The 18721-nt window shown below is 61.7% G+C and overlaps 1 protein-coding gene across 10 annotated transcripts; it reads left to right on the plus strand.

Moving 5' to 3' along the window:
• Positions 1-6551: 6551 nt before the first annotated feature.
• Positions 6552-18594, plus strand: DGKQ (diacylglycerol kinase theta). 10 transcript variants are annotated; one of them, XM_072947618.1, is made up of 23 exons: positions 6552-6975; positions 8814-8893; positions 9631-9730; positions 10164-10249; positions 10342-10467; positions 10739-10892; positions 10970-11041; positions 11179-11279; positions 11372-11613; positions 11697-11787; positions 11898-11952; positions 12079-12140; positions 12419-12569; positions 12918-12956; positions 13584-13699; positions 15016-15167; positions 15362-15510; positions 15635-15813; positions 16103-16203; positions 16337-16483; positions 16582-16693; positions 16779-16931; positions 17251-18594. In XM_072947618.1, exons 1-23 carry the CDS (start codon positions 6702-6704, stop codon positions 17350-17352), a joined length of 2844 nt encoding a protein of 947 aa, XP_072803719.1. In that variant the 5' UTR covers positions 6552-6701; the 3' UTR covers positions 17353-18594. The 10 variants fall into 10 exon arrangements, 8 of the variants coding, with proteins under 8 accessions (XP_072803719.1, XP_072803735.1, XP_072803742.1 ...); XM_072947634.1 differs by having other exon boundaries at positions 16854-16931; XM_072947641.1 differs by having other exon boundaries at positions 15072-15167; positions 15678-15813.
• The last annotated feature ends 127 nt before the right edge of the window (positions 18595-18721 follow it).

Here is an 18721-nt window from a genome sequence, read left to right on the forward strand (position 1 = left end):
AAACCCACCCGGAGGCAGTCACTGTTGCCAGTCCCTTGGGTTGGTGACAGAGACAGCATCTGAAGAGACAGGAACTGATAATGTTCTTAAAGTGATGGAAGCCATCCAGCCACAGAATCAAGAGGTGCTCTGTAGCCAGAGGAAAAGTAGAAAGAAAGCAGAATCCAAGCTTCTAATGAAAAGCTGAAACCAAAGACAAAGGGAACACCTTCAAAGCAGCAGGAGGAAAACAGGGCCTGCAACCCTTGAAGTGCGGAACCACAGGGGAGAACACTGACTTCCAGCCTAGGCGACTGAAACCAGCAGACGAGGAAACAAAAACTTCAAGGCAAGTAACTCATAGCCAGACTTCTACCTCCAGCAAAAAGTCTACTTTGAAAGCGGAGGTCAAATAAAGACACTCCAGAGAAACAAAGTCTGAACATGTGTCTCCACTGACCCCCTTTACAGAAGCGGTGATTGGTGTCCTTCCAGGAAAAGAAGGATCCTGTCCCTGGAGAGGCAGGAAGGGATGAGACGCAGCACAAAGGGGCTACTGTACATGAACCTAACGCAGCGACACATACAACAGCAGTTGTGTCTCATGGGGCTCGAAATACACCCAGAGGCTAAGGCGTATGCAGGGTTGTGAGGGGAACACGGGTGTGGGGGCACTGGCTCCCAGCCACCCCCACGACCCAGAGTGTGCGCTCTGCAGGTGTGACTAAGTTAAGGGTCTGGAGATGGAAGATTATCCTGGATATTGGTACTGGGTGCTGGGGAGCAGGGTCCTGGTGGTGGGACCACAGTGGCATAGTATGGTTTTCCAGGTGAGACACCCTTAACTTTTCCAGGTGAAAAACAGGAGAATAGGGGTCTATTTTCTCCCCTCTATGCTCTTACATCAGTCTTGTCTTCCATTCTTTTCTCCCTCCTCATTTCTTTATTCATTTATTTTTCTGTTTGGCATTTTGTTGCTGTCTCTGGCTGGAAGAGGACCAGGCAGCACCACCAACCTTTCTTCTCTTAAACAAAATCCTGATTTTTCTCTTAAAAAAAAAATCTGGCCTGTATCTCTAAGCAGGTAAGAATGATTTCCCTTCTGTCCCCCTGTCTGTCTCTAACTGTACTGGTGATAGTGGCTTATTTTCAGTATTTTGGGTGCTCTGGCACTCGGGGTCTTGGTCCTGGAGAGGCTGCCCTTCCTGGACCAGCCAGTTCCTGGAACCAACTGAGCCTCCCCACAAATGGATGGGACCAGAGCCCCCACCCCTGCCAGCCCTTCTCCCCCTCTCACATGCCATGCTGATGTCCCATCTGCACCAGCTCACCCCAGGGCCATGTACCCAACAGCCAGAGACTGTCCCCAGAGCTCAGACTGCCAAAATTATTCAAAACGTCCAGTCCTCAATTGACTGTCTGTACCTGGACTGCCTCACCCATCCCTTCCTGCGAAAACCCCAATAAAGGCTCTGGGCCACATTGTCTCCATTCCTGCTTCTGTTTCCTGACCCAAAGCTGTGCTCCCAGTGTCCCTGCATGTCGTGGGGTCCCTCCTCTTGAGAAATGTCATAAATTCTTTCTTCAAAGGCAGGTGTCTCCGTGACTGTCACCTCACCCTGTCTGATGAAAACAAACCTGGGTACACATTTTAGAACGAAGGTTCAGTCCTGCTGGCTTTGATGATGGAGGAGGGGCCACGAGTTGGGGAGGGCCCAGAACAGGGCTCCAGGAGCAGCCTCTGGAGGGGACATGGCCCTGCCCATGCCTGGAACACATGCAGAGGGCTTCTGCCAGCCTATACTGGGACTGTCCGCCAGAACCACGTGGACGGCGTGGCACAGCAGGGACACGTGGGTCCACACAGTGGCCTGGGTTCATGAGGGCCTGGGTCATATACTCACGTGGTTTTGTGACATTTGCTAAACTAGGACAGCATGACCACAGCGGTTCCCACACTATCTTGGGTCCCCATCACACTTCCCCTCTTGCTGGGGTGGGGCTGGGGTGGCACTTTCGGGGTCTGGCCAAGGGGAAGCTGAGTGGTGGGAATGTCTGTGGGTCGTGGACATGTCTGTCCCTCACTGTCACTTCCTTGCTTAGCGAAGTCAACAGGTGCAGAAAACAGCTTCCAGGAACACCCCTGGCAGTTAGCCAGGGGAAGGAGCAAGTCATGTGCACTTTGGGGAAAGGATCGGACATCCTGCTGACTTCACAGGAGACGCTGACACCGACAAGACAGAGCGGACCCCATAGTCAGTGTGACAAGGGCACCATGTAAGAAGGCCCGTCAGAGCACAGGGCGTTTTGGATGAGTCATGACACAAGAAAAGTGCACTACCCCGAGCCGTCCCAGCTTCCAGATGAAACAGACTCAACAAAGTTGTCTCCAGGCTTGACAGCAGCCTTGACAATGTGCATGACACAACCAGGAAAGAGTTTTTCTCTCTCTTCTCTCCCTGGACAATGATATTACAAAATTGTTATAAAAACAGACAATAAAAATGTAGATGAAAACAGAATCAATCGTGGAGTAGGAAGCAGTTATGAATGAAAGTTGTAGGGTTTTTTTCCTGGATTTTGTGATGTTTGTGCCATTTGTCAGTGTTTTTAATGTTCACTTTGTTGTGATTTTCTCTCATTCTGAAAAAATGTGTATCTAATTTTATCATAATAATTTTGCATTTTTCTTAAAGACAGCCCATCAACCTCAGGCTGCCCCAAACCTGGACTGGCCCGCATCACGCTGACTGGCCATGTGTCGGCTGAGTGGACATGAGACCCACTTCACACCACACTGCCTGGGGGCTGGCAGGTGTACACTTGGAGACAGACAGCTCTCTTCCTCAGACAGGAGCATCTTCATAGCCTCAGGGCAGGCAGGTGCTTGAACAGGACTCAAAGGCCCTTCCCAGAAGGGAAAGGCTGACCAGCTGGCACAGAGGGAAATAAAGAATGCCTTTGACCCAGAACCACCACTGAGAAGGTGATGTGCAGGAGGGTGTGGATGCAGTCCATCCCAATATTTCTGGGTCCTGTCTTTGCGAAGACCCATTGTCCCCACCATCTACCCTCACGGCACCTTTGAGGTCGCCTGTGGCCGTGTGCCGAGCATTGGAAACCAAGACCTGGCCTTCCTGTGTCCACTCACCTGTGAGCGTGTCCTCCTCCTGCTGGTTCGGTGCTGCATTTCCACTCTTGTGCTCTCGGCTGGTGATTTTGCTGCTTACACAGGCCCCAGCCACGTACTCGTTCCACCCAGCGTTCTGTGCAAGAAACTGGGCCGTGCCCGGCAGAGGAGCTCTGGCATCGGGTGAGCTCCGTTCAGGACAAGGGACAGCACCGCTGGCCGGGGGTCAGTGCTGGTGAGTCAACAGTGTGCCTCCAATAGGCGGCCCTGAACGGAAAACACATGCAACGGGGTTCCGTGTTGACCCATTGGTGAACATGTTGTGACCAGAGGCTGGCAGGAAGCAACTCCGAGTTTCCCCAGAGTGGCTGATCAGCATTCGAGGACTCAGGGATTCTAAGTTCGTGGCGACTTTATAGAGAGTAAGTTTAAGAAGACAGAATGGGCTGTAATTGACAAAGGAGTCACTTCCAGAATGCATAAAGAATTCCTATAAATCAATAAGAAAAGAACTCAATAAAAAAGTGACAAAGACACCTAGCAGTGTCTCATCAGAACAGCTGCAGATGCAGACCGATCTGGGACCAGGTGCTGGCCTCCCTCGCCACTGGGTGGCAAAAGCCACAGCAACGTAGATACCTCTGCACCGTTACCAGAGAGGCTGGGATGTGAGACTGCTGGTGTCCAGGGCTGGCAAAAGTGGGCAGCAGAAGAGAGGGAAGTCTCCTGCTGGTAGAAGTGTGAACTTTTACTTTTGGAGAGCTGTTTGGGATTGTTTTCTAAGAAGTAAAGGTACACATGTAGACATGTGTGCACAAGGTATCCAAACACATGGACAAGAATGTTTCCAGAAGTGCTTTTTGTAACAGGCAAGGTCTGGCACCAACATCCAAGCCTGCTGATGTAGGACTGAGAGGCAGCACCTACTGCAGCAGGACACAGACCCACCAGTGGAGCCCAAGACGAAATGTGGGGTGAGAAGCCAGTCACCAAATAATGCAGGACTGGCCATTTCTGGGCCTTCTGGTCAGGCTGGCAGAGTCTGTGTGAACGTCAGTTTTCCTGGGTTCCCAGAACAAAGCACCACAAACTGGGTGGCTTAAACAACAGTAGATTCTCTCGCTGATTAGTAAATTGAAACTCTAACCCCGTGTGATGGTATTTGCAGGTAGGCCTTTGGGGGTAATTAGGGTCAGATGAGATCATAAGGTGGGGGGGGTCAGTTCCCTCTCTCTCTGTCTGCAGGCCAGGAAGTGGGCCCTCACCAGAAACAACCATGCTGGCACCCTGATCTCAGACTTCCAGCGTCTAGAACCGACAGAAGTAAATGTCTGTTGTTTAAGTTGACTGTCTGGAATTTTGTAAAATGTCCCAAGCAAAGGTTTAAGTTTAAGCTTCACCTAGAAGCTGTTAATTATTTTGGAAGGTTTCTAAGAAATTCATGGGACAGTTTGATGGAAGTAGGTTTGCCATTTTAGTTACTATACTGGATCAGAAAACAGTTTGAGTTCTGCAGAAATTGTCAGATGTGGGTTTTCCTTTTCAAGATGTTTTCCCTGCTCTCCACTTTCTCACAGAGGGAGAAAGGTGTGTACTGAAAGCCTGTTTCCTTAGAAGCCAGCTGTGCTTTGGATTATGGGGACTGGGCTTCAGTAGAAACCTCCGCATCTCGCAGGCGCGTGGCTGGGCCACGGGGGAGGCAGGTTGGCCTGAGACAGGTTGGGGGATGTGCTGAGGAGACAGGGAGGAGTGGGCCCTCAGGCCACATGGATTGAGGCTGGGAGGGGGAGGTGGGCAGTGAGCCTGATGCTCCGATGCCCCAGTGCCCAGGGGCCAGCTGAGGAGCCCCACAGGAAGGGGTGTCCTTGCCTTTCCAACATCACTCTGCCCCAGGGCTCTTTTTCCCCTCCCTGGATGTCTGTCCTCATGGTCACTCAGTCCTGGCTCCTCCCATCCATGGCTGGCACCAAGACACTAAGTGGTGTTTTGGGCTGGTTTTTCAGTGTGGTGTTGTCTATCTGCCCTAGAACTCAGCCCCAGGGGAGCAGGGAAGCCAGCCCAGGACTCCAGGTGCACAACCAGGCCAAGCTCCCACCCACCTTCTCAGGGGTCTGCCATTCTGCTCTTCAGGCCAGCCCCTGGCACCACCCTCCCTCTCTCAGCCACCCATCTCATCTCTTCTCTCTGTCCCCTCTATGCAGCCCCTCACAGCAAGTTCAGCCTCCAGGCATTTTCCTCTATATTATCCTCCCCTGGCTTCCTCCCCTGCCCTAGTTTTCTCTTCCTCTGGGGCCCTGCTGCCCCTGCTCGCCCTGCTGTGGTGGGGGCCTGGCTCCAGGGTAGCTCACAAAAACAAGGCAGGGACCAGCCAGGTCCCAGGGAGGCCCCTTGGCCCATGATGCCCAGATTGGTCACTCCCACTGCAATTTGCAGTCAGGGCCACAGGGGCAGGGACCCCGGAGTGGGGCAGGGTGACCCGCCTGGACACCTCTCCAGCACCTACTGGAAAAGACAACTCTGGGTGGGGGGCAGTTTGGGGGCTGGGATTCACTGCATCCCCTGGGAGTGCGGTGGAGGAGGTTCTTCCACAACGGGGAAGGGTCCAGGAGGCCTGAGACAGAGCACAGACAAGTCAGCTGCCAGGCCATGCAGGAGGGTGCCAGACCCTCCGGCTCCCAAGGCAGAGCTGATGGGAGGAGAATCCTCTTGCAAGAAACCATCCGCAAGCAGGCGGGACAACAGCGTCCCGGCGGGCTGCAGGCCCTGGCCATCGCTGGCCAGGAGTCCGGTCTGTGGTGAGGACAGGGGCCTAGCGCCTGGGGTTGCTCGCGGCTGGGCAAGGTCCACGCCTCCCAAGACCCTGCAGACAAGAGCCGCCCATGCAAGGCTGGTTGGAGCATGCAGGGGAGGCAGGCCATCTCAGCCCCAGAGCCATCTCCATCGCCCGCCTCCTCCACCATGGACGCCTAGACGTGGACCCAGAGGTTCTGGGTCCTCTCCAGACCTCAATCTGGGACCCCTACCCTGGGATCTCAGCCCCTTTCCCGCCCCACTGACTCCAGGGGGACCCCGAGGGCCGAGCCCCACTCTGGGGACCCGGAGCAGGGCGGAGCGCTCTCCGCGTCGCCCTGCGCAACCGCGAGCTACTCGCGGGATCCAGGGGCCGCGTGGGAGGTGTCCGTCTGCGCAGGCGCAGGCCTGGGCCCCGAGGTGCAAACCCTTCGCTTCGGGGTTTGAAGGCCGTGTGCCAGGAACCGGATTCCGGCTACTGGCTTGAGTCGTCGGGCCACCAAAAACATAACCTGTCCGCCAGGCCGCACGGCTCAGACCCCAGCCTACTCCGGGATCCGCGGGCCAGCCCGGCAGTGCCCCGCCAACGCCCCGTCCCCAACAACAGGCCCCGCCCTGCCATCGCCCCGCCCCTCGCCCCGCCCTGCTGGGCCGCGCCTGCGCAGTGGCGGTGGGCGCAGTCGGAAGCCCCGTGCCGACCACGGCGGACCGAGGGGGTATCGCAGGGGAGCGCGGTTCCTCTCGCCCTCAGCGCGGACCCGGCACTCGTCCGCCACTGGGGCTTGGGCCGCCCTGGCCGGGGATGGCGGCGGCAGCTGAGTCCGGGGCCCGCGCCTGGCTTAGCGGTGGCTCCCCGCGCCCGGGCAGCCCAACCTCCAGCCCGGAGCTGGGCGCCGGAAGCCGCTCGCGACTGGGGCCGGGGTCCGGGCCAGGGTCAGGGATAGAGAGGCCAGGCGCCAGGCCACCCGGCCCCTCCGCGCCCGGCCACAGCTTCAGGAAAGTGACGCTCACCAAGCCCACCTTCTGCCACCTCTGCTCCGACTTCATCTGGGGGCTGGCCGGCATCCTGTGTGATGGTGAGCGCCCGCGACCCCATTGTAGACCCCAGCCCCTGGCCCAGAACGGGCATCTCACCTCTGACCTCTGCACTGCCAGCAATGGCCTCCCCAGGACAGAGCTCCTTGCCCCTCTGGGCGGGAGTGTGCCAGGCCCAGACCTTCCCGGGGGAGTGATGAGGACCCGCTCCTCTGGGGTCTGAAGGCGTCAAGTGGCCTTGGCTCCTCCCCGAGGAAGGTGGAAAGAACGGTTCCCTGGGCTTCCTCACCTGGGTTGGGATCCGATGGGGGAAGGACATCGCAGCTGCACCGTGCAGGTGCAGTGACTGGAGAGGGGTGAAGCCAGCCAGCCCTGAGCAGGCCAGGTAGAGTTGGCCTGGACCACTGACTCCTGGGGCCTGGTGCTGGTCAGTCTCCCCTGGGTGCCTGCTGCTGCCCATAGTGGCCGAGTGCTGGTGCTGCCCAGGCTCAGACTCCCAGAGAGCTGGGCCGGGGCCTGCCGCCGTGAGTGTGACATGTCCCGACAGGGCTTCCACCCAGCCACCAAGCCAGCCTGGCTGGGCGAGGAGGCCCTCCCTCCTCTGGCTCCCAGGCAGCTGACGCACATGCTTCCAGTCCTGCTCCCCTCCACAGGGGACCGGGCTTGTGCCTGCCCTGCTCAGGGAGACAGGCCTTTGGCTCTGGGGGCTAGGGGCCACTCAGGCCAGGGTCTGCAGAGGATGCTTGGCTGGATCTGGGTACAGGAGGCTGTGCCCCTCACGCATGATGTCCTCCCCCAGGGGAAGTGGCAGGAGAAGGCAGGGTCCCCTCAGGGGTATGACTTCCTGAAGGTGGGCTTCAAGGGCAGAGGGGGGAAGAAGTTCATGGAAGGGAAGTGGGGGTGATGTGGCAGCTGGTGACCTTGGGGAGCAAAGGGGCCTGACAAGGGTGTGGGAGGAAGAGTCCCTTCCCGTCGGGGAGCACCCAGGATGTGGAGGAGGGAGCAGGGGCTATCTCTGTGGGCCAGAGGGGGGGCTGGGCGCCGCCTGCAGCTGCTGCCTTCCATGCAGAGCCAGTCTGGTGCCTGGAAGGGAGCTGACCTGCTCTGTGCCTCCCCAGGATGGGTACGGTGCCCCCTCGCTGCCCCGCAGGCCTTGTGAGCATAGCTCTCTGCCTTTGGAGCTTCCGGGCCTCCACCCCTCTGGGCAGGGCAGGTGCGACCCTCACTGGGCCAGCCACCTTGCCTGCCTCAGGTGGTGAGGGGTGGTCCTGGTCTATCACAGGCTGGCTCTAGTCCGAGCAGGCGCGTTATGCATGGGAGGGGTAATTAGGGGTGTATGAAGATGTATTGAGTCAGGGAAGAGTGTCCCTGGCCCTGGCGAAGCCGGTCTGGGGGGGTAGGTGGAGATGCAGGAGCTGGCCAGGTGCCCACCTGCCCGCCCACCCTCAGCAAAGACTGCATGTGGGGGTGGGGGTGGGCAGGGGCCGCTCCCAGGACACCAGAATACGCCATCATCCAGGATAGTCTGAGGCACCCAGGGCCGTGCTTCTGCTCTGGGCTCTCAGAGGTGGGGCAGGGAATCAGGCTGTCGCTGGGCCCTCCCTCTGCTCCTAGGACCAGGGTGAGGGTTAGGAGGGTGGGAATCACTCTGCCCATTATTCCTGCAGTGGGACGGGGCTGGGGCACGGCGGTGGCTCACCACTGCGAAACTGCCCCCGTCAGGTCTGGGAGAGCAAGCCTACTGCAATGGGCTCTCTGCCCCTCACAGAAGGCTGCAGCCCATCAGTGCCACTGGCTGCGGCCTCCCTCCCAAGATGCCCTGGGGTCTCTTGATTCCTGTGCAGGATGGGGGCCAACTCACAGGCTCTCTTTCCTACAGTCTGCAACTTCATGTCCCATGAGAAGTGCGTGAAGCACGTGAAGACCCCCTGCACGAGCGTGGCCCCGAGCCTGGTCCACGTGCGTATGGAGCATGGGCTACTGCACTTGCCAGGGGAGGGTGTGGAGGGTCTGGGGAGGCCAGCTTTTGTGGCAGAGGCTGGGCTGGGAGTCAGGCTGGTGGGTTGGATGGGGTGGGCAGTGGCACAAGCCCTGAGGGGCTGGGGTGGGAGTGTCCCCTTGTGCTGGTCTGGGCTTCTGAGCCACAGACTGCATCCCTGCACGTGGGCCCCTCCCTGGGCAGAGGCTGGGCCTCACTTCCTGGTGGTTCTGACCCTGGCCCTGTGGTTCTCCGGGGTCCCAGGTACCCAGTACTGCCTCTCCTGCCTGTCATTGGGCCTCCCTTCACCTGTGTTTTAATCCAGGGGGCCAAAATGCATCATGGAAGGCAACAGGCTTGGGGGAGTGGTCAGGGCCCGCACAGCTGGATCAGGCCTGGGCAGGACCAGCTGGGGTCTGAGCTGCAGAGGGGGCTGTCAGAGATCACAGCCTGGGGCCACCCTGAATTCGTCCTGCACAGAATGGGGCATGGGCATGCTGGGCAGTCCCCAGCAGGACTCCTTGGGAGCCTGCAGAGGCGAGAGGCACACACAGCACCGTGTTAATAGTGCTCAGGAAGATTCAGGGGCATATAGTGGTCAGGCAGATGGTGATGGGAGCTCCCTGGGACAGAGAAGAAGCGGGGCTTGGGGGACAGGATCGGGGGTGTGGCGCCCGGCTGTAGGCCCCAGGCTAAGGCAGAGCTCTGCCCCTTCCAGGTCCCTGTGGCCCACTGCTTTGGCCCCCGGGGTCACTACAAGCGCAAGTTCTGTGCCGTCTGCCGAAAGGGCCTGGAGGCGCCCGCGCTTCGCTGCGAAGGTATCTGCCTCGAGCCTGCTTCGCATCCTTGGGGTCTGAGCCCCACGCCCTCACAGGGACCTGCCCAGGGTGGCCCAGCCCTCCCTGCGATCAGGCAGCTGCTCTGGTTTGGGGAGGGGCGGGGCGGCAGTGTTTGCTGATTCTAGACTTGCCAGTGCACGGAGGCAGGTGCCGGGGCCGCAGGGGGCACAGAGGCACAGGGGGCGCACGGGCGCCGGCTACTTGCTGAGGTGGGCTGGATGGGGAGAAGCTGGCTTCCATCCCGCTGAGGGATGGGGGACTGCTCCTGCTGCACACGTTGGGCCCAGGAAGGTTAAAGGAAGTGCGGCCAGGGCCAGGGGCGGACCCGGCCAGAGCTGAGAGGCTGGCGGGAAGCAGGCAGGCAGGGTCGTTGGGGAGCGGTGAGAGGCCCCTAACCCTGCCCGCCCCCCAGTGTGTGAGCTGCACGTTCACCCCGACTGTGTGCCCTTCGCCTGCAGCGACTGCCGCCAGTGCCACCTGGACGGGCACCGGGACCACGTGAGTGCGCAGGGCCAGGGACGCCTGAGCCTGGTCGGAGGGCCACTGGGGGACCGGGGCCCTGCCAAGCCCGCTGACAGCCCTCTCCGCAGGACACACACCACCACCACTGGCGGGAGGGGAACCTGTCCTCGGGCGCGCGCTGCGAGGTCTGCCGGAAGACGTGCAGCTCTTCCGACGTGCTGGCCGGTGTACGCTGCGAGTGGTGCGGTGTCCAGGTGGGCGGGGCCGGGGCGGGGCCTGTGAGGGCGGGCTGCACCGCCCAGTGGCAAAGCAGGGTAGGGGTTGTGGGGGCGCCCCTTCTCGCCGAGCTTGTTTGCATCGCGCTCTTTTCTGACTTTGGGGAATAGGGGTTCGGATGTACAGGGGAGAATCAGGGCTTCTTCTGGTTGGCGGGTGGCGCCCAACCCCCCACCAGGGGCACTCAGTGTGGACCTCTGGGGAGTCACTGAGGGCCCCAGCTCAAGTTTGACCCCAACCCCCACCCAGGCCCATTCGGTCTGCTCCGCGGCGCTCACCCCCGAGTGCACTTTCGGGCGCCTGCGCACCATGGTCCTGCCCCCAGCGTGCGTGCGCTTGCTGTCCCGCAACTTCAGCAAGATGCACTGCTTTCGTATCTCCGAGAGCGCGGCCCCGGAGCCAGGTGAGCGACGGGCGGCAAGGACTGGCACTGGGCTGGGGGGGCAGGCCTTGATTGAGGCCAGCTGAGACCTCCCACAGGTGATGGGGACGATGGTGTGGACGGAAGCGCCCCTGCTGGCCCTGGTAAAGAGGTGGCGGCGCCTGAGTCCAGTAAGTGGCCTTTAGCTGCTGCCCAGTCCCCCATCCCATCTCCTGTTCGCTCATCCCTTATTCTGCCCCCATATTGTCCCCCATTTCCTCTTCCATCCCCGACCCCATGTACTTGCACCCACTTCCCTGTGGCCCAGGCAAGCAAACTCTGAAGATCTTCGATGGCAACGACACAGTGCAGAGAAACCACTTCCGTGTCATCAGCGTCCCCCGCCTGGCCAGGAGCCAGGAGGTGCTGGTGAGAAGGAGCTGCCTTGCAGGCCCACTCCTGGGGGGAGCTGCAGGGCGCCCGGCACGGCCTGGCTCCTGTCACACCGGCCCCCACTGCAGGAGGCGGCGCTGCGGGCCTACTACATCATGGAGGACCCCCAGGCCTTCCAGCTGCAGGCGCTCCCCCCACCCACACAGGCTGGTGACGCTGACACCGAGGCCCTGGGGAAGGTCTGGAGCGGTGGGACTGCCGAGGACGAGGGCAGTAGAGGCCCAGGGTCCCGAGACGTTCCCGAGGCCTGGGTCATTCGTGCTCTACCCCGCACCCAGGAGGTCCTGAAGATCTACCCTGCCTGGCTCAAGTGAGGCCCAGGCCTGGGGCAGTGGTGCTGGCAGGAGAGGGTGGGGGCCATGCCACCAGAGCTCCTGAACTCGTCCCCTGCAGGGTCGGTGTGGCCTACGTGTCCCTTCGTGTGACCCCGCAGAGCACGGCCCAGACTGTGGTGCTGGAGGTCCTCCCACTACTTGGACGCCAGGTGTGTACTCGGGCTGCCCTGGTCCCAGACACCCCAGGGTGGTTGCCCCGTGTGGGTCCTGGTGGGGTGGGGGGGATCCAGGTCTGATACTCCAAAGTCCATCCCTACAGGACGAGGGTCCGGAGGGCTTCCAGCTGCTGGAGGTGCTCATGGGCAGCAGGCAAGGTGAGTAGGCAGCCTGCAGCTGATGCCCAGGCCAGTTCTGCCCCAGTGCCCTGGGGTCGCCGGGCAGCTGTTTGCAGAGGTGGCTGGGGTTTAGGTGCTGATGGGCGGCGTCTCTCAACCCTGCAGTCCAGCGGATGGTGCTGGCGGACGAGGAGCTCTTGCTTGGCCGGCTTCAAGCTATCCGGCAGGTCAGTGGGTGTGGACACTGGCCCCAGGCCAGGGCCTCTGCCTCACAGAGAGGGAGTCTGCCCTTAGGATGCCATATCCACCCTGGCCTGCAGCTAACCTTGGCCAGCAGTGCTTCCCCTCCCCCTGAGTTCCCCAAGGGAGGAAGCCTGTGTGTCCTGCTTCTTCCATTCAAGGGGAGCTTAGCCTGGGGAATCTTCCCTTCGGCCCCCTTTGTGGACAGGGAGGGTGGTGGGGCTCGTCCCCTGTGCTCTGCTCAGTGTCCCTCCCCTGCCCACAGACGTCCCTACGGCAGATGAGCCAGACGCGGTTCTATGTGGCTGAGAGAAGAGCAGTGGCCCCACGTGTCTCTCTGTTCGTGGGAGGTCTGCCTCCTGGCCTGTCTCCCCAGGAGTACAGCAGTCTTCTGGACGAGGCTATGTCCCTGAAAGGTGTGGCTGCCTGGGCTGGTCTGAGGCTCTTGGTCACAGTGGGTCAGGGCGGGTGTCCTGAGAGCAGGCCTGTGGGCTGCTGTGCAAGGCTGGGTCCTCCTGCTCCCCTGCTACTCCCAGTCACTGTTGGAGCCTTTGCTGAGCTGGTTTCTGGCCGAGAGGGTCTCTGTCCTCACCTCTGGGGCCCAGACCCCGTCACCTCCTCTGAGGGGTTTCTGAGATGCCTGCCCTGGGCCCTGGGGGGGGGGCCCTGGGCCTGGAGTGGGGGGTGCTGTCTGGGATGGGCAGCCCTGGGAGGCAGGGCCTGGGGCAGGTGCTGCACTTCCTGACCACAATCCATCTTTGCAGCTGGCCTGGTGTCCATGAGCCACATCTACTCCTCTCAAGGTGAGATGCCCCACAGGCTGAGATCAGGTTTGCTCAGAGGGTATTCATGGGCTAGATGTGAGCCCTGCTCTCTTGCTTTGTCCCGCTGGTGACCCGTGGGCCCAGGAAACGTTTGTGTTTAATTTCCTGGCTCGTGGCTGTAACGCTCTTGCCTAAAAGCGTGACTGAGGTGCAGAGGACGTGTCCCCCGTGACCCGTCTGTGGGTGCACACCTTTTACCACGGAAAACGTCACATCACCCGAGAAGTGGCAGAGAAGTACCATGAGCCTTGCGTCCCCTCTGTGGGTCCATAGCAGTGACCCATGCCCTCCGTGCCTCTCTTGGGTCCTGGGAGGCTCGGCGCGGCCGGGAGACTCAGGTGCATGTCTGCTCCCCTTGCCTCCTGGGAGCCTTGCTTGTACCCCTCAGCACGCCCTGTCTCTGAGCCCAGCTGTCCTTGAAGCCTCCCCCCAGGGGAGAGAGTCACGCACCATGGGGCATCTTGTGATGGGCTGGCTGGAAGCAGGCCGTGGCCAGAGATGAGGCCATTGGCCCGCTGGAGGAGGCGAGGCAAGGCCCCTGGCCCAGGTACCACAGGGGCTGGAGCTCCAGGACAGACACCTGAGCTCATGGCTGACCTGCCACAGGTGCCGTGGTGCTGGACGTGGCCTGCTTCGCCGAGGCCGAGCGGCTGTATATGCTGGTCAGGGACACGGCTGTTCACAGCCGGCCGCTGACTGCCCTGGTGCTCCCGGATGTGCTGGTGAGTAGCACCGGGTAGGGGCCTGGGGGGCGTGGCCTCTATGGCTGATTTGTCTAATACTTGGAGCAGTTGGAGCAAAGTCCGAGTTGGCTATGCCTGGCTGATCCACACCAAGGGAGGGCCCAAGGCCCAGTGGTGAGGCGTGCACACCCGTTGAGTGGCCCTGCAGTGGTTGCCTCCTGAGGGCTGGCCTGTATTTGTGACTGTGCATGGCCCTTGGTCTCGCTTGAGTCACTGGCCCTGGCCCCACCCTCCCTGCCCAGGAGGCCTCTGGACCCCTGCTCACACCCTGGGCCTCCTCTGGCCAGACTTTGGAGGCTGTCCTAAAGACCCAGCAGTGCCCTGGACCCCGCCCTGTGCTGGGTATGTGCCTTGGCCCTCAGCCTTGCTGGCCCCCGAGGAACCCCCACCCAGGTGTCCATGACCCGTGACCCTAGTTCAGGCTGAGCAGAATTAGAGCGGGCTGAGTTTAGGGTCTGTGGCTGAGTGGGCAACATCCTCAGGTCTCAGTTGCCCTGCCCCACCCCGAGCAGGGTCAGGACCAGTGGCTCTCCCACTGTCCAGACAAGGATGCAGGCACTGCAGATCAGGGCCCCTGTGGGCAGACCCGGGCGGGTGATGCCAACATGTGCTTTCTCTCTCCTGGCAGCTGCCTGCCCTGGGGTGAGCGGGTAAGTGGTGACTGTAGGCAGCTCTGCCCAGTAGGTCACACGTCACCCCAAGTGTGTCCTACCTAGGCCTTGAGCCACGGCTGAGCCCGTGAGCCGCCACTGCCCACCATGTCTGCGCCTGTCTGTCTCCTGTCACCCAGCATCCCTTGTCGTAGGGTCCCCAGCTCCCTTGCCACCTCTCTTGGACACTGTTTCTGTGGCTGTGTGTGGGGGATGAGCTTTGTCCCAAGGCCGAGAGGCCCCCTCCTGACTGCGGTGTGAGTGGCTCGGGGCCCTGGGAGCCAGGTGGCTCCGAGGGGGCAGGTGGCGTCCTGCGTAGGCTTCCAGCCTGGGCTTGCAGGCCGCAAGCATCAGGCAGCAAGTGTGGTCTGACGACTCACCTCGTGGCGGGTGCGGCATGGCCTGTGTGCTTGGAGCTCCCGGCTGGCCAGCACCACCCTGCCCCATCAGCCAGTGGACTGTGCGTGCCCCCTCTGCTGTGGGAGGCGACCCGAGTGGCCACTGGCTAGGTGGGGCTTGTGTGTGCCTCTGTCAGGAGGGGGCTCTGGCCAGGTGGGCTCAGGGCCAGGGCCGCCGCTGCCCAGGCAGCTCTGCCTCTGGGTGGCAGCCATGGGAGCCCGCCCTAACGCAGCTCCTGTCTATCAGCACACGAAGCTGCCCCCAGACTGCTGCCCCCTCCTTGTGTTTGTGAACCCCAAAAGCGGAGGCCTCAAGGGCCGCGATCTGCTCTGCAGTTTCCGGAAGCTGCTGAACCCGCACCAGGTCTTCGAGCTGACCAACGGGGGGCCTCTGCCTGGGTGAGTCCTGTGGGGCCCCACTGCTGCAGGAGCAAGAGTGCTCGCATGGCTCACGGGCAGAATCCTCAAGGGCCGTCGTGGACGTGGGAGGAGCTGCGACCCGCTTCTGCCCCAGGGGTGATTGCCTGTGCCCTCCTGTTGCGTGGCTGTGAATGTGGCTGGTGGTAGGATACACCGTGTCTCCCTGCTGCCAGGTTCCACATGTTCTCCCAGGTACCCTGCTTCCGGGTGCTGGTGTGTGGAGGGGACGGCACTGTGGGCTGGGTGCTCGCCACCCTGGAGGAGGTGCGGCACCGTCTGGCCTGCCCAGAGCCTGCCGTGGCCATCCTGCCCCTGGGCACAGGTGAGGTCACCCAGGGGGTTGAGGGGGGCTCGGGGGCCTGTCCCTTCTGCCCCGTTTCAGTCGGGGCCTGGGGTGGTGGGCAGGTGGTTGTGGAGAATCAGTGTGGTTCTTGCCGGTGTCCCAGGGAATGACCTGGGCCGGGTCCTCCGCTGGGGGGCGGGCTACAGTGGAGAGGATCCATTCTCTGTGCTGCTGTCGGTGGACGAGGCTGACGCTGTGCTCATGGACCGCTGGACCATCCTGCTGGACGCTCAGGAGGCTGGTGGAGGGGAGGGCAGTGTGGTGGACGCAGAGCCGCCCAAGGTACTGCTGTGCCCAGGTCAGGGTGTGGCACCGTTGGGCCCCTGTGGGCGACTACCACATCTGTCCAGGCCCTTGTCCTCGTCCCAGCCACACCTTGGTGTCGGCGCCAGTGCTGTCCCCTGAAGCTGAGGCACAGGGTGGGGACTGGCCGTGCTGGGTCATGTGCCACACTGCCCCCTCTTGGGTGCAGAAGCACTTGCTCTGAGACGAGGAGGCAGGACCCACCTGGGGGGGGTGGGGAGCACCTGGTGGGGGTGGACTGGGCCACGGGAGGATTTCCTGTTCTCAGATCGTACACATGAGTAACTACTGTGGGATTGGCATCGATGCAGAGCTGAGCTTGGACTTCCACCAGGCTCGGGAGGAAGAGCCTGGCAAGTTCACGAGCAGGTGCTAGAGGCGCGGGGGCAGGAGCGGTTACTTCCTGGGGCCCCCGGCAGTGACAGAGGGACAGGGGCTAGGACCCGGGGGCTGCCGCGGGGGTCGCACCCCACCTTGTGATGCAGGCTGCCCTGCCCCACAGGCTCCACAACAAGGGCGTGTACGTGCGGGTGGGGCTGCAGAAGCTCAGCCAGGCCCGCGGGCTGCACCGGGAGATCCGGCTGCAGGTGGAGCAGCAGGAGGTGGAGCTGCCCAACATCGAGGGCCTCATCTTCATCAATATCCCCAGGTGCCAGGGAGGCGGGGGGGGTGCTCCTGGGCTCTGTCCTCCTCCGGCCTTCTGTCCAGCGGGCATTCTTACCTGTATGCCCCTCCCTCCTGGTGCAGCTGGGGCTCGGGGGCCGACCTGTGGGGCTCTGACAATGACTCCAAGTTCGAGAAGCCACGCATGGATGACGGGCTGCTGGAGGTGGTGGGGGTGACGGGCGTTGTGCACATGGTAAGTGTGGGGGCCGGGGCGTGGGGACCAGGGCCGAGGTGTCCGTCAGGGCCCGCTGAGTGAGGCTCGCCCTCTTGGCCCCCAGGGTCAGGTCCAGGGTGGGCTGCGCTCTGGTATCCGCATCGCCCAGGGGTCCTACTTCCGTGTCACCCTCCTCAAGGCCACACCTGTGCAGGTGGACGGCGAGCCCTGGGTCCAGGCTCCCGGGCACATGATCATCGCAGCTGCAGGCCCCAAGGTGTGTTAAGTGTGGGTTGAGCTGGGTGCGGCCGGAGAGCCAGCAGTCGGGTGGGCTTGGTACTGGCTGGCCTGGCCAGGTGCCCAGGGAGGTCACAGGGCCCGGAAGAGGCTGGCCAGCCCCTAAGGGGCACCTGTTTCTCATGGAAATGAGCCCCCTGGTGCCTCAGAGGGGAGGGCATCTCTAGGGCAGCAGGCTTCAGCCTCCTGCTCCTTCCCATCCCGTGAAGTGGGCTGAGGTGGCACCAGCTGTTACAGGAGCCCCAGGCCAGGCGCCTGCAGTGTTGGGCAGCCGTCTGACCCTGTCTGTCCTGGGACAGGTCCACATGCTCAGGAAGGCCAAGCAGAAGCCCAGGAAGGCTGGGCCCCCCAGGGATGCACGAATGGATGGGGAGCCTGCCCCCGAGGGAGACTCCAAGTAGAGGCGGGCCCTGGAGTCCTGCAGAAGTGCCTGCGGTAGAGGGACTCAAACACAGCTCTGACCACAGGTGTCTCCTTGTCCCCATCCCTGTGCCACATGGAAGCTGCAGGGTGGGTGTTGGGCATGGGGCTCCCACTGGCCACCCCTCTCACCCCCTGGGGCCCGGGCCACTGTCCTTGGGGGGCAAGCACTCCTCCCTTTGTGTTCCTGTGCCTCCATTGAACCCCTTGAGAGGGGCAGTGCTGGACTGCACCTCCCACCCCTCTGGCTACGCTCACGGGCCCTGGATGTGCCCAGGACGGACCCAGGACCCCTCAGGCACTATTTCCCCTGGCCTCACTTCACCACTGGACCTGGGCAGGGTGCCTGCTGTCTGTCTTGGGGGAGGTGTGTCCTCTCCTGGCCTGGGTAGGGCCTGGCTGGGCCTGGCCTTGAGCTGGGTTGGTGGCCCTGGAGTGACAGGGATGCACCTGGGGAGGCAGGTGCTTGGCTACTCCCTGGAGACCTGGTGTGCTGCCCAGCAGGGAGCAGCAGGCCTGGCCGGGAGCCCAGAGGGAGTCAGGAGTGTGTGAAGTGGGGAGCAGTGGCTTTAATCACTGAGCTCAGTGTGGGGCCTTTCCTTCCATCTGTCCAGTCGCCAAGCCAGTTCCATGTCTGCTCATTGCTTCTCCATGGGGGGGGGCTCAGTGCCATGGGACATGGCTGTGGCTGCTGGGTGGGCCGCTCACCACAGCCCTGCTGCTGAACCCAGGTCCAGCTGGCTCAGCCCACAGGGGAACCTGATCAAAATGTAACAAGCTGCCTAGCGCGCCCCGCGCCCCAGAAGGCCCGCCTCTCCTGACTGTCTGGTACCCTCGCCCTTGGCAGTCGGGCCTCCTAGCCTTCACACCTCAGGCGGCAGCATCACCAGGACGTTTGGCCTCAACCTCAGATGTGGCCCCACCCAGCCCCCCAAGCTTGTGCTGAAACCACCCAGACATGCATCGTAAGGGCTGCAAGTGACGAGCAGCCTTCTTGGGTTCCTCTGGAACACGTGTGATGTGTGAGACTCTCACGTCTGTGTCCCTGGGGGTGGACTTGGCTTTTGCTTTGCAGGCCCTGTGGGTGGTCAGGTCCTCCGAATTTAAGTGAGTCTGTGTCCCCAGAGGGGGCTCCGCACTGATGCCCTCCCTCACGTGTAACTTACCACTACCTGAAGGTGACCATAACTTATATCTGGGACAAATACAGTCCGGGAATCCAGTCCTGCATGGTCTCCTGCTTCTCTGCGCCTGAGACCAGTCTGTGGCGTGGGGAGGGCTGGCAGGCAGCCCAGCACCACTGGGGCATTCCGTGGGCGGGGACAGTGGGCCTGGGGAGGGGCTGCTACC

Source organism: Vicugna pacos, chromosome 2 (assembly GCF_048564905.1).
Source record: "Vicugna pacos chromosome 2, VicPac4, whole genome shotgun sequence".
NCBI lineage: Eukaryota > Metazoa > Chordata > Mammalia > Artiodactyla > Camelidae > Vicugna > Vicugna pacos.